The sequence below is a fragment of the Chiloscyllium plagiosum genome, unplaced genomic scaffold, assembly GCF_037043375.1.
Source record: "Chiloscyllium plagiosum isolate Xiang-an unplaced genomic scaffold, Cpla_swu_hap1 HiC_scaffold_28, whole genome shotgun sequence".
Lineage (NCBI taxonomy): Eukaryota > Metazoa > Chordata > Chondrichthyes > Orectolobiformes > Hemiscylliidae > Chiloscyllium > Chiloscyllium plagiosum.
The window spans coordinates 14743256-14759071 of NW_028270166.1; the positions used below are offsets into that span (position 1 = coordinate 14743256).

Below are 15816 nucleotides of genomic sequence, written 5' to 3' on the forward strand. Positions count from 1 at the left end.
CTTTGCTTGCAAAGTAGGCGCATTAAAAATTGTATAAACAGGTGAAATTTTATGCTACCACATTTTAAAAATAAATAATGCTATATAGAACGCATCACACTACCCAACTTACAAAAGGTGCTATATGACAACATTTCTGATCAATTTCAAAATAATCCAACACAGCCTATCTTGCAGAGCAATGGGAAGTAAGGAGTCAATTAAGTCTAAAGCCAAGTCATACAAAAGAATTCTCAATACAAAATTTGCTTTGTTTGGAGACATTTCATTTTTAGAGATTTACAAACATATCAAATTATTAAATTTGAAGTCTATCACCAGAAAGGGAATAGGACACATTGGTTCCAGTGGGTTTCACAAAGTTCTTCAGATTTTGTTACTTAAATCAAAGGAATGAATTCAAAATTTTTATTATAATTATTTGCAGTACATTTTAGTCTCAAGCATGGCATAAAAGGTTAAACTAGGAGTTGTTGCTCATGTTTGAATTTGGACCCTCATCAATTCAGTTTGCTTTCTCCATTTGTTTAGAGTCATAGAGATGTATAGCATGGAAACAGACCCTTCGGTCCAACCCGTCCATGCCGACCAGCTATCCCAACCCAAACTAATCCTACCTGCCAGCACCCGTCCCATATTCCTCCAAACCCTTCCTATTCATATACCCATCCAAATGCCTCTTAAATGTTGCAATTGTACCAGCCTCCACCACATCCTCTGGCAGCTCATTCCATACACATACCACCCTCTGCATGAAAAAGTTGACCCTTAGGTCTCTTTTATATCTTTCCCCTCTCACCCTAAATCTATGCCCTCTAGTTCTGGACTCCCCGACCCCAGGGAAAAGACTTTGTCTATTTATGCTATCCATGCCCCTCATAATTTTGTAAACCTCTAAGGTCACCCCTCAGCCTCCGACACTCCAGGGAAAACAGCCCCAGCCTGTTCAGCTTCTCCCTGTAGCTCAGATCCTTCAACCCTGGCAACATCCTTGTAAATCTTTTCTGAACCCTTTCAAGTTTCACAACATCTTTCCAGTAGGAAGGAGACCAGAATTGCACGCAATATTCCAACAGTGGCCTGACCAATGTTCTGTACAGCCGCAACATGACCTCCCAACTCCTGTTATCAATACTCTGACCAATAAAGGAAAGCATACCAAGCGCCTTCTTTACTATCCTATCTACCTGCGACTCCACTTTCAAGTAGCTATTAACCTGCACTCCAAGGTCTCTGTTCAGCAACACTCCCTAGGACTTTACCATTAAGTCCTGCTAAGGCTTGCTTTCCCAAAATGCAGCACCTTGCATTTATCTGAATTAAACTCCATCTGCCACTTCTCAGCCCATTGGCCCATCTGGTCCAGATCCTGTTGTAATCGGAGGTAACCCTCTTCGTTTAAGTGTGAGTCAAGTCAAAAACCAGTTCAGAGAATGCAGTGCTACATTGGATTTCACAATTTGTGGTATGTGGACAACCCGTTAGGACGTCTACTGAGGTCAAAATGACAATTACATAATGAAAGCAGTTATAAATATACAAGTTTGCGAGAGCTTTGTTTTGTATTCAAAGTATTCAGAGATCATATTCGTTGACTTGAGAAGTCACGCGAGTCTCGAATCCTGGTTTCACCCAAGTTGCTCCAAACGAGTCACGTACTTACTATTTAGTAGAGTCTGACAATTGATACTCTCGCCTTCGATCATAGCATTCTTGAATTCCTGGATCATTCCACAGAGTTTTTATTGCACTTGGATATGGACTATTGAACGATGCCACTTTTTCTACATCAACCTCGCGAATCAATTGTGCATTCGCCTAAAGAACAAAAATGGAAAATATAATTGGTTCTCTACTTGGCTCTTCAACAAAAGGAATTGCCATCTACAGAGGAACCTCAATTATCCAAAGGACACGGGCAGGGAATATTTCAGTCGGTTGATCGAATTCTGGATCATCGAATGCCGGATAGCATAGTTTAGCTGAGCATCGGGATCTTGTGATCTTGCCGGATAATCGATATTTGGATAATCGAATGCCAGATAATCAAGGTTCCTCTGTATTGTTATCCATCATCAAGCTAAATACATAAGGCACTGATTATGTAAAAGCAAAAACTAAGCATAAAACCATGAGTGATAAGGACCGCTCCTCTGACTGCAGGATAGGCAGATATTTACTATCTAACTCCACACCCTGCTCCCTTGGCCTTAAGGTTGAAGACACTTGTATGTCTGACATGTTCTAATCCTGTGTTAAGACCACTTGCTCTGAACTCTTACAATCTCAGTCAAGATCACCAAACTTATATTACCATGTGGTTAGGGACCAGTATCTTTTTAGGTTTAAAAAAAAGTTAAAGTTTGAGCTCCATCAAGGGAATAAAGTGAATAAATAAAATGAACTCTATTAGGTACAGAGTTAGAGGTGTAAAACAACATGTGACTTATGTTCTAATATCCAAAATTAATCAGACAAATGTGTGTCAGAGGCAAACCATCCAGGAAGGTGGTGGCTTGATAGCACATTGCTGGAAAAGTAATCCGAAGACTCAGGAAATGACCATTGGCTTGAATCTAAACATGGCAGATGGTGGAATAGGAGTCCAATAAAAAATGTGGTTTTAAAAGTCTAAAGTTGACCATGACACCATTGTCATCCGCTGTAAACACTCAACTGGTGCACTGATGTCCTTTAGGGAAGGAAAACTGCCATCTTCATCTGGTCTAGTCTGTGTGCGATTGCAGGCCCACAGCAACGTGGGTGACTCTTGACTGCACTCTGAAATGGCCTCGCAAACCACTCAGTTCAAAGGCAAATAGGGACGGGCAACAAATCACCCACATCCCCTGAATTTTATTGTTTGTACAAAAAACAACACATGGATCACTTCAACTAACATATGTGGTCTCAACAGATTCCATGGATTTCTTTGCAATCTACCCAGATGTTAAGCAACCCAATCTTGGCCTCCTTTATTGGGGATTACAATTCCTCACATCTGAAAATCCATCCTTGAATGCTTCACAAAGCTGCTGGTCACGGACTGTTTTAACTATTATTCACCTTCCAGTGGTTGAATCCATTTCCCTGTACTCTACTCCTTTGAATTCTCGAGGCTGCACTCTAACACCTACAACACAACACTATTCAAACTCTTCGCAAACTACTAGTTTCTTAAAGCTGATGCTGACCTTGCATTTCTGTAAATCCAATATTTGCATGGTTCAAATACCATTTGCAGTCTGCCTTCTCTCCCATTTTTAGCTACTAAATGACTCCTGGGCTTCAGTGAGCTCCCCACTCTTCACAGCTCAGCACAGCAGTTCGCATTTGTAGTAACACTTTCTTTGGCTGCTCTTTCTCCCTCTAGAACAGATTCAGCGACATTCTGCCATGTCCTCAATTCCTTAGAACATTTCTCAAGCTAACAAGACACATCTGCTATATGGAGCCTTTTCCTCTCGACTAAGCAACAGCCTGAAGGGAGTGGCTTTCTGCTTCGAACATATGACTAGATTCAACAAACTCTCCCTTCAGGTGCTCCTCAGTACCAAAGTCTCCTCTTTCATTTCAGCCACCTTAATAGAAACGCACTACTATTTTAACGTGTAGACCCCTCAGCTGTTTAAAGACAAACACACAAAGCACACATAACCTATCATGGTACCACTCTGCACAGTGCCAGAATTCATTGCTGGAGCCTGAAGCAATGCAAGTTCTTAACAATTCCATTACCAAAGAAAACACTTTTCTTTTATTCTAACAAATCCATTATAAACACTCTTTATCCGCCGCTCATCAATCTTGCAAATACAAAACAATACAAGCTAAATTTATACAATCTGCTGCACATTTTTAACATGTGCACCATATCCCTTCCAAGTTAAACCATTTTGCTTAAACTATAATATAAATTCAAGTTACTGTTGAACAGTAGACAGCACTCTTTTCTTTAAGTAAGTAAATCTGTGAACGAATTCCTGTTGACCATTTTGGAACCCTGGATTCAAAAATCTAGTATCAAATTCAAAATTCCATGGAATCCTTAAACAAATCTGAAATTAGGGAAAACATGGTAACAAGCATTCACCAAACAATCAGTACTTTTAGCCATATGTACATTCCTTCTCTACTTGAAGACATTTTTCAACATAACTTCAAACAGTGTACATCTGTGATTTAGACTCATGAATATTAGGCCTCAATTTCTTTATCTCATCAGCATCGGAGTTTGAAAACTCAAGGACATGATATATTTTCATTATAGAACAGAAAGTTGCTATCTTTCAAAAGGTGGATGCCACTGACCTTGTCATAAATATTGCAGATATTCAATTAAACTATACACCTAAAGAACATATTTTTAATGTTACAGGGAATCAGCGACTAACATTGTTCCTTTTAGAGGTGTTTCATGAAATTGAGTTATTAGAACCAGAAATGTCACCAAGTATCATGATTTATACTAATCCAATTTACTGCAATAACGAAACTGACCAAAATGGGGTAATTTCGCAGTGACCACTCCCTCTCTGACATGCAAACTTTCCCTATGGTGCATCACTGCCTCAGGTCTTCACCAGGATTTCCCCACTCATCAGCCTCCACACTGTCCTGCAAAAAACACTGTCACCCATTCAGCCAAGATGCTACGTAGGATGCAGGAGGGATCCCACCCAGACACCATTGTGCTACCTCTCCCAGCATGCAAGGTACTGGCTATTGTTGAGTTTGGCAAGGCATCCCCCACTAGGGCACTGGTTTCACTTGTGCTCAGCAGCCCCACCCTCTCCCTGCCCACAGGGAACTGGACAGGTCAGTGTTTGGCAGGTGCACCTCCTGCCTTGAGGTTGTGGTCTACAGCCAATAGAATGAGCCACCAAACTCCATCTAGACCACGTAGCTATCATTCCAAAACCCAGACAACTCCTCCATGTTTCCCCATGAGCTGTGTGTCATCATCCCAAGGCAGGAACCTTAGCCTTGTGACACTGGCCAACACCACAGAAGGAGAGAGAAATAAATGCTAGTAAATCCAACCACGACCAAGAAGTGAGAAGGGAGAGGATGAGGAAATAACTGCAGCCAGCCAAGAAGCACAGCCACACTGAGGAGAACAAGGTGGCAACTGTAGACCTTAATAAGTTGCCAAAGAACAATAATGGCCATAGCAGCTGGTCCAGAGTCTAACGAACAAGAATAAACCCCTTTAGTGCAGACCACAGATAGTCAAACCACCACCCTGGCTCCACTCGGAAGGTTTACTACAGGGGGCACACTAAGTAGAAGTTTTCTTTACTATTTTTAGACATAGTTTATTTTAACTTACTTCATTGAGCAATGTAGAAATTGAGTTGTTTAAGGCATGGGTAGTAGTGCATTTCAAAGTAGAGTGCACCAGTGCATTTTAAAAGCATTCTAAGGAAGATCTTGAAGAACCTCAACTCTGGTTTTAACATTAACCTCTATGGAAACCAATGCTTCACTTAAAGCCTTTTCAATTAAAATTTAAATTTTCAGGAACGCAACTCTGATTTTAAATGTGGACTCCCTGTACAAAAGTAGTAATTTCTCGTTTAAACAGGCAGATGTAGACCAAATACTAGGTCTCGTTGATACTTAGTTGCGAAGTAGACGGGCTTGGCAACGAATTTGATTGAAAACAGATGGAATTCAAGATCAAAAGAACTCGCACTTTCAAGCTGGAAATATACAAAACAATAACATTTAGTAAATGTTACCTCTGTTATGGGAAAATTGCCAGACAGTGATGAGAAAAAACAGTACACCCCTTGCAAAAATTAATTTAAAAAGAGGAATTAGTCTTGATTCTGAAAGCAGGCTTAGTCTCAATTGATATGATCAATTTTTAAAGGGTCATTTGGCAATTTCTTGCTATGAGGAACTAAACTGACAGGTAAAACAGGTTGAAGAACTAAGGGATTAGCAATGATTCTCTAATTTACATTCCCTTGAAATTTAACTCCCAGCTCTGAATTCAGGATCAATACTTGGAATGTTTTAACACCATTAACATCACTATTGTTACTACTGTATTAATAAATCTAATAACGTTTTACAGGTCGACTCAAATTACCTCTTAAATACAGTTGACTCAGTAATTGCCTGGTGGAACCACTTAACCTCACCTCCTCTCAATAAATAGTAAACTCACAAACAGGGATAAATTGTGGTTTTTTCACAAAGATTCTTGCTAGATCTACTCCAGTTATAGTAATTATCAGGTCTCAACAACTAAGTTTTGGAAAGCTTTGGACTTGCGGAGATCTATTAACTAACATACAAATTACGAGAAAAATCATGAAACCAGACATCTTTATAGCAAGAATGAAAGATCATCTTCTAGCCAACTTGCTGATGAACTTTCCTTCACTTTAGTGCATGATTTATGTAATGCCCTCATATCCTTACAATATACTGATCTGAAGTGGATTGACAAATTCCCACAGAGAAAAGCTATCCAGAGTGCCTCACAAAGTAGCATCAGTAGACAACGAGTAAAGTGGCTGCCTCCAGGCACAGCCCATGTATGCAAGGTATCTGAGTAGGTCAGTAGTAATCCAATAAATGTAGGGGAGCTAAACCCTTATGCTCAAATGCAAGTGAATGTACTCTGCTTTTCATTATTACCTAAAACTCAATGAATGTGAAGAAAGATAACCTGTCAATTTGTTAAGATGATATTAAAGCAGACATTTACTTAGTATTGGTGATGACCTTAATGCCAAACATTAGAAATTTTTTTTTAAAAAAGTCAGAAGTTGAACATTATTTGAAATAAAGAAATACTTGGAATTTTTGCTCCTGAATACAGCTACTTACTAAGTTTTAAAAAAATGGTTAGTGTCTCTACACACAGACAGTACAATGACAAGCAGTCAAACCTCATTTCTGAAGAGAGCATTATACAAACCTGTACATTCTTAAAACTTTGCATACTTGTACAACTGTGATGTACTTATGAATATATTTCACAGGAGGGATAAAAGAGCAAAATACTGCTCGCTTATAACAAATTCCTTAATTTCTGAATATTTGTTTCAGACTCAAATGCATCAGTACAACTTTTTCCAAGTTGGCCATCCAACTCTCAATATTCAGGTCACTTATCTATTGGATGGACTATAAGCCAGAGAGATTAGACAGGGAAGAACATCAGGCTATCCATTTATTGGAAGTACAATTTTTTAAGAATAAAATTATTGCAGTTAGATGGTGGCTGTTTCACAATTATGACAGGAATTGGCTGGAGAGGCCGGAAAGAACAATGTCTGAAAGCATGAAAACACCATCTGGCAGCACCAAACATAAAACATTGATGAATTTGTTCTAATTGTATTACAATAAAAATGTTTTAATGTTCTGGTCAAATTTATTAGTTCAGCTGAATAGATAGGCTTATCACAAATGAGGAGCAACTTGGAGGTTTCAAAACACTTGCACCTCTCTCCACTTTTTAATTATTATTAATTATTAATTTTACACTTGGTAGAGTGCAAGGATGGTGAAGCAAAGCAAGGCCTGGTGTTAATATTAGCATTTGGCATAACTTTAGAAAAACAAAACATCCCTGATAATATTGAAATAACAGTGTTCAAAGTCAAAGCCAAAAGTCCTTTCAATTGGATTAAGAATAATTAAGAAATAAGGTGTAGTTACATTTGAACAACATGAAATCATTAAGGTGTTTAAGGAGAATAAGTGACTCAGAGTTGGTAAGGAGAAACTGAATTTCTGGGCCTTGTGGCAGACTTCTACCACTCCAGAATCAGATTGTTCACCCAAACATAGTGCAGATAATCATATCGGACTTCAGTAAAGTTCTGAGTCTGCATTCTCATCATCTCTCACAAATGGAAAGATGCTAACTGGAAGTAAATGTGTGAATGTGTCTTAGCTGCAGTATCTCCAAAGATTAGATAGCCTTTGGAGACTCTTTGCTTAATTTCATGCAAGAAAGGTCAGTTAAACAGAGGATACTCATCTAGGGCTGTACTGCATTAAACAAATACGAAAATTCTACCAATACATCATTGAGTTCACGAAACAAATCCTTTAAACAGTGCAACCTGAAACTGGTTTTACATATCAAACATTCCCAAGGGTTGGAAACAAGAATAGGAACACAATCAAATCTCAAACTGGGGATTAATCTTAACAGACTTCAATTTTTACAAGATTATTAGAATTCAAATCCCTATATTCTATCCTCCATAAATCGGAGGTCATCCAAAAGACTAATGCTCATGTCTCAACTCTCAGCAACTCTTGTACTCCAAATCAGCTTCTGGACCTGTAGTGGCTTGCATTCTCATTTTCACATTTCTCCATGACCATGCCCCGTCTTTACATTCTCCTCTAATCCACAACCCTCAAAGATAGCTGCAATTTTCAAATTCTGGAGTCTTGTGCAGTACCAATTACAATTGCTTCACCTTGGTTAGCCATGCCTTCAGAAGCCTAAGCTCAAAGCTCTGGAATTGCCTTCCTATATTGCCCGACCTCTCTCCCATGCTCAACCTGTGAAGAGATGGCACAATAGAAATGACACTGCTGTAATAATTCACAGGCCCAGACTCTGGAAATGAGTTCAAATTCCACCATGACAGCTGGTGCGATTTGAATTCAATTAAGATATCTGGAAATGAAATGGTGTCATGAAAAACGGAGATTGTGGTTCATTAATTGCTAGATTTGAGATATACGCTCAACTGCCTTGTGAAATAATTGAAAAAGCAATACTGAATTGGCAATGGGTAACAAATGCTGAACTTGACAGCAACATCCACATCCCACAAAAGAACTGATCAACTACTCTTTAAGCAAACTTTTGATCTGATATAATTTCTTCAAATGTGTCTTCGGGTACAAGACGCCAGTCAGAAGTCCCATGACACCAGTTTATAGTCCAACAGTCAGAAGTCATATGACACCAGCTTATAGTCCAACAAGTTTATTTGAAATCACAAACTTTCAGAGCACTTCATCTGACGGCGCTTCACCTGACGAAGCAGCAGTGCTCTGAAAGCTTGCGATTTCAAATTAACCTGTTGGATGATAGTCAGAAGTCATACGACACCAGGTTGTGTCCAGCCCATTCCAACACCATCAGCTCCACATCAGAGAACAGAGATCTGTGGATACTTATTTGAAAGCGATGCAAAATCAGGTGTCAACCAGTACCCTTTATTTTCTGCCGCTGAGCAAGTTTTGAACATTTAGCAAACACACACTGCATCGTGCTACAAATAATGGGTTCATCCGATGCCATTCAATTTCATAATTAATCTCTATGCTTGAACTTGATCACAACCTCGGCTGACACCAGATGGCGTCATCTCTATGTCTGCTTGCTCCAGTGGTTCAGATAAACATTTAAAGTACATATTGCACTGTTCAAACAGGGGCTCATCTCATCGTCCAGCTAATATCTTTTCCTCAGCCAATAACACCAACCATTTACTGCTGTTAACAGGACCTGAACAGAGTAAGTTGCCAGAGGACTATAGCGCTGCTCTTATAGAGAGAAAACTGATGGAAGTTTAACCTGAGGGTCACCAATCCTCAGGTGAGGGGAAAGGATGAGAAGCAGGGATCTTCATGGTAACCTCAACTGATATGGGAATTAAAGCCATTCTAGCGGCATCGCTACATTACGAACCAGCTGAGGGGCCAAATATTTAATTATTCAGATTAAGTGCGACAAGATATGAAGACCCAATAGTTATGTTAGCTTTTATGGATTTATGAAATCCCTATATATTTAGGGATTGAGTTTCAGAGCCACGAAGTCATGCTGCAGCTGTACAAGACACTGGTAAGGCCGCACCTGGAGTACTGCGTGCAGTTCTGGTCACCGCATTATAGAATGTGGAAGCTTTGGAAAGGGTTCAGGAGATTGACTAGGATGTTGCCTGGTATGGAAGAAAGGTCTTACGAGGAAAGGCTGACGGAACGGAGGCTGTTTCCATTGGACAGAAGGTTGAGAGGTGACTTAATTGAGACATATAAAATAATCAGAGGGTTTGAGAGAGTGGATAGTGAGAGCCTTTTTCCTTGGATGGTGAAGGCTAACATGAAGTGACATAGCTTTAAATTGAGGGGTGATAGATTCAGGACAGATATGAGGGGTGTCTTCTTTACTTAGGGGCATGGAACAGCCTGCCTACAACAGTAGTAGATTCACCGACGTTAAGGGCATTTAAATGAGCATTGGACCTACATATGGATAGTAATGGAACAATACAGGTTAGATGGGCATCAGATTATTTTCACAAGTCGGCGCAACATCAAGGGCCAAACATCAAGCGCTCTAACGTTCTATGTTTCAATCCCACTAACACAGTTGAAAAATTTGAATTCAATTTGAAAAAGTTGCAAATAATACTAATCAGGAAATTCTTGAACTTTTGCAAATAGTCATATGATTTGCTATTGGCCTTTATGAAGTTAAAAACCACACAACACCAGATTATAGTACAACAGGTTTATCTGTAAGCACTAGCTTTCAGAGTGCTGCTCCTTGATCAGGTGATGGTGTAAGACAGAATTTAGAACAAAAATTTACTGTGATGCAACTGAAATGATATATTGAAAAATACTTGGATTGTTTGTTAAGTCTCTCACCTTTTGGAATGACCATGTTAGTTTCAATTCTTTTATATGTAAATCCCAGAGTTTTTTTAAAGTTACATTCTCAAGTACTTTAACAATGGGTGCCATGTCAGCTCAGATAATGCATTGAAGGTTTAAAGTTAAAGTCTGTGTTCCAATGTTCAAACTAAATCTCTCTTTAAAAAAAGGGATTTACAGAATCTTACATGGATTCGTGCAGGTTTTCAGCAAAATAAAATGTAATTCCGCAAGTACAAATTCACCCCACAAATGTATGTGTGTTTGTGCGCGCGCACAGGGAGGTGTGAGTGTCTATGAGAGTGTGCATGAGAGTGTGCATGCTTGTGCCTGAGTGTAAAGGAGTATAAGTCTGAGAGAGGGTGCGTGTATGGGTGCGTGTGGGGTGGTGTGAATGTGAGCTTGTATGAGACAGTCTGAGACTGTGTAGGTCTGCATTGCAGGTGAGAGGGGGAAAGTGTGTGAGAGAGTGAGTGTGAAAGTGTGTGTAGCGCAGTGGGGTAAGCTCAGAGTGACATGAACCCAAAGACCTGGTTGAGGCCATCCCCATGGGTACCGAACTTTGCCATCAGCCTCTGCTCGGCCACTTTGCTTTGTTGTCTGTCCCAAAGTCCACCTTGGAGGATGGTCAACCGAAGGTCCAAGGCTGAATGTCCCGAACCGCTGAAGTGTTCCCCGACTGGGAAGGACAACTCCTAGCTCCTGATTGTTGTGCCGTGTCCATTCATCCGTTGCCGTAATCTCTGCTTGGTCGTGCCAATGTACCATGCCTCAGGGCACCCTTACCTGCAGCATATGAGATAGACAACATTGGCCGAGTTATAGTACCTGCCGCGTACATGGTAGGTGGTGTTCCCACATGTGATAGTGGTATCCATTTCGACACTCTGGCATGTCTTGCAGCATCCACCGTGACAGGGTTGTATGTTGTCCTGAAGGCCGGGCAGTTAGGAAGGCCTTTAGGAAAGAAAGCTTGATACTCTTACCCATTAAAAGATAGCTATGGCACACACCAAGGATGACACCTACAACCAAAGGCTTTGCTAGATGACTTCAGGCAGTAATATCAACATGCTAAGGGAGAAAATCAAGAAAAAGACCACTGCCATGTCATAAAGGAAACTACAGATGGGCAACAAAAGCCAGCCCTGCCAGCAACGATAACATCCAAAAACGGATGAAAATAATCCACACCAAAATGACATGATTCATTCACAAGGAAACAAAGCCAATTCAAACATTACCTAAAAAACTATTACAATCTCACTCCACATGGACAGCTCTGGTAGTGTCCCTGCCCATGTTAGGAGACCGGAGTTCAATCTCGACTGCTCCAGGTGTGTAATAAGGCCCATGAACATGGCTAATTAAAAATACCAACACTGTGGTGATGCCTTCATGATTAACTGGGGCCATTTACTGCAATGAATCACAGAATAATTACAGTACAGAAGGAGGCCATTCAGCCGATAATGTCTACATCAGACTTCCAAATGAGTACAGTCCCTTCTGCTATAACGCATGTTTCTTCGACATGATTGAAGAATTTAGACTGTTACTTGTCAAACATGAGCTTACCTTACTTGGATTGGCTATAACGCAATTCTGGCCCCATTAGTTTAAATAGCATGGCCATTACGCGATTTTCTTATTTTGAGAGATCAAGAAAGAACAGAACTATCACATGTTATCAGAACCCACTACATTTGGCATAGAGTCAGAGATATACAGCACGGATACAGACCCTTCGGTCCAACTCATCTGTACCAACCAGATATCCTAGATTAATTTTGTATCATCTGTAAGCACTTGGCCTATATCCTTCTAAATGCTTCTTATACCCATATACCCATCCAAATACCTTTTAAAATGTTCTAATTGCACAGCCTCCACCACTTCCTCTAGAAGCTCATTCCATACACATATCACCCTCTGCATGAAAAAGTTGTTCCTTTGGTCCCTTTTAAATTTTCCCTTCTCACTCTAAACCTATGCCCTCTAGTTCTGGACTCCCCCATCCCTGGGAAAAGACTTTGTCTATTTACCCTATCCATACCCGTCATGATTTTATAAACCTCTAAGATCACCCCTCAACCTCCAAAGGTCCAGGGAAAACAGCCCCAGCCTATTCAGCCACTCCCTATAGCTCAAATTCTCCAAACCTGATAACATCCTTGTAAATCTTTTCTGGACCCTTTCAAGTTTCACAACATCCTTCAGATAGGAAGGAGACCAGAACTGCATACAATATTCCAGAAGTGGCCAAACCAATGTCCTAACAGCCACAACATGACCTCCCAACTCCTGTACTCAATACTCTGAGCAATAAAGGAAAGCATACTAAATGCCTTCTCCACTATTCTAACTGCGATTCTACATTCAAGGAGCTATAAACCTGTACTCCAAGGTCTCTTTGTTCAGCAGCACACCCCAGGTCTTTCCCATTAAGTGTCCAAGTCTTGCTCTTATTTGCCTTTGCAAAATGCAGCATGTCACATTTATCTACATTAAACTCCATCTGGCACTCCTCAGCCCATTGGCCCATCTGATCAAGATCCCATTGTACTCTGAGGTAACCATCTTTGCTGACGAATACACCTCCAACTTTGCAGTCATCTGCAAACTTACTAACTGTACCTTTTACAAATCATTCAAATAAAAGACTTGGCGTCATTATCCTTCCATTTCCCCATATCTCTGCAATTAAATGATTCCATGAACAGAAACAATGTCTCTCAAGTGTCTAGATTTGCCTGCCTCCACCATTGTTGCAGACAATGCATTCCAGAACCTAATACTTGCTGTGTGAAACAGCTTCTTGCATGAAATCACTAAATCTGTTCCCTCTCATTCTTGTTCCTTTACAAGTGTCAATCGTTCCTTCTGTCTTCACTGACAAGACTACTCAGAATTTTGTAAGTTTCCATCAAATCTTCTCTTCGCCTTCTCCTCTCTAATGAAAACAGTCCCAACACTTCCAATTTATTCTCATAACCAAAGTTTCTCATCCTTGGAATATTTCTTGTAAGCCTGTCTTAATATCTCTCCAATGCATTCACATTCTTCCTACAGTGTGGCGCTCAGAAGTGCACACTATATTCTGGATTTAGTCACAAATTCAGCATAACATTTACGTTCTCTTGCATACTCTTTCTTTTCCCAGCTTTGGACTCAGTGCAGACCCAGTGCACTGGCCACCTGGATCGACATGGCGGCACAATGTGGCGGTCTCTCAGCCCGGCATGGTCTCAGTATGGACTTCCAATCTCGAGGTGATTCCTTGATGTGTAGTCCAACAGTGGCTAAGTACTTAAGAATACTGTAATGTTTGCACTTTACAGCTTTTGTTTGTTCATTTGCTTAAAACTAAGAAGATGTCACTGTATTACAATTACTGCTATCTTTGATTTTTCTCCCTCCTTCTTAAGATTCTATACCTAGGTACATGTTGCTAAGATGGTGCCATGTGTGGCAAAATTATGCACTTTTCCTTGTACTTATGTATTTTTGTTTTTAATTAAGTACACATGACAATAAAACCAAAATCAAAAACCTATCCTACCACCTTTTAACTTCCATGTGCATATATTCAAGTCTCTGCTCCTGCACACAATTTACAGCTATGTAGGATAGTTCATAATGTATCTCATGTGCTTTCTACACTGTATCACCTCATACTTCTCTGCATTGAACTTCAATTGCCACAACCTGCCCACTCCACTATCGTTTCAAAATCCTTTTGAAGATCAACATTGCTTTTCCCAGTGTGCAATGCTTCTAAATTGCATCCCTAGTGACAATACATTGGTCAATCAATGCCTGGCATCATCTGATTTTAATTCTACTTAGCAGTTCGAATGAACACAGTTCAGAGATAAATGCAAACTGCATAAATTCAGAAATCTCTATTACCATGCTAATTTGAATTATTCGTCACATGGATCAATTCTTAATGAAACATGTTTCTGATTTCAGTGATATTGACGCGTTAAGGCATCAGGTTAAGGTGATGCAAAGTGTCACTTTCCTACTGTAGGAAGGGGGAGCAGATTATTCAAAAAGAGTCCAATCTAATTTTGTGCAGTTCCTAGCATTTACAAATAATATTAGCAAAAACTTGGGTGTAGGTTTGCTATCTGCCAGGAATAACAAAGACAAAAGGGAACTTTCTTTTCATCAAGAGGAAGAATCATTAAAGAAAATGATTGACCAAAGTGAAAGTCAGTGTGGTGGGCGAGCTTCGAGATTGTTCTTTTTATGGCAAAAAGTGCAGTTTGCAGACATTGACAGTTGAATATAAATTACTGCAACAAGTGCTCTACCTGCTTTTAGAAATTTACCTTATTCTGCTCATATTTGTATTGGATTTTAAGGGTTTCCATGGCTCTGATCATGGATTGCATGGCAGTGAATATATTCTGGTAGACTAACTTCGTATAGCTCCGTTTGTCTTCATCTGAATAGCCACTCCCATGTATAATTCGCATCTGTTTAATGAATGTACTCTTGCCACTTTCACCAGTACCTAGGAAAGAACAATTGCACAACATCAGCAAACAGACTGAAAATTTGAATATTTCACCATATCATCTTTACTTCAAACCCTATGGCATGCTGATTATATTTATTAAAATCCATTCCATAATGAAGACATCTTTACTAAAACATTTAAATGAAGAGAAAATTAGAAATGTAAGAAAGTAATGGGTTGAAATTAATTTTAGTTTACCATGCAGTATTGATGAAAATGTTTGGGGGGGGGGGGGGAGGGGAGGAGATGATGCAATGGAGAACATGCAGTGTTTAAGGGGTAAAAATTAAACCAACTCTGGCATATTTATTTCCTCCTGATCTAACTGCTCAGCTGCCTCAGAGACATAGGATCCTGACTTTTCTTCTAGAAAATACATTAATATATTAAAAGCATTTTAAAGACAACCAAGAACAAATTCAGTGATCTAAGAAGTTCAAATAGTAAGATGTTATGGTTAGTTTTCTTGTACAGTAATAAACCAGGATGGTGTATATTCATAAGATTCCAGAAGAACAAATTTCTGTTACCACAGTACACTAATCACTTATAAATTTTGAGCATTGAAAAAAAATCAACTGGCTATGCAAACACCACAAATTCTGTTTTCCAGCATGCCCTGGAATAAG

At 39.7% G+C, this 15816-nt stretch overlaps 1 protein-coding gene across 1 annotated transcript in view; it reads right to left on the reverse strand.

The window, feature by feature from the left end:
• LOC122565383 (guanine nucleotide-binding protein G(q) subunit alpha) overlaps positions 1 to 15816 on the reverse strand; it is a 112747-nt gene that overhangs the window by 25647 nt on the left and 71284 nt on the right. Inside the window, exons 2-3 of the mRNA XM_043721311.2 lie at positions 14997 to 15181; positions 1664 to 1818 (exon numbers count right to left, since the gene is read on the reverse strand). Coding sequence (XP_043577246.1) covers positions 1664 to 1818; positions 14997 to 15181 — 340 coding nt within the window. The remainder of the gene's footprint in view (positions 1 to 1663; positions 1819 to 14996; positions 15182 to 15816) is intronic.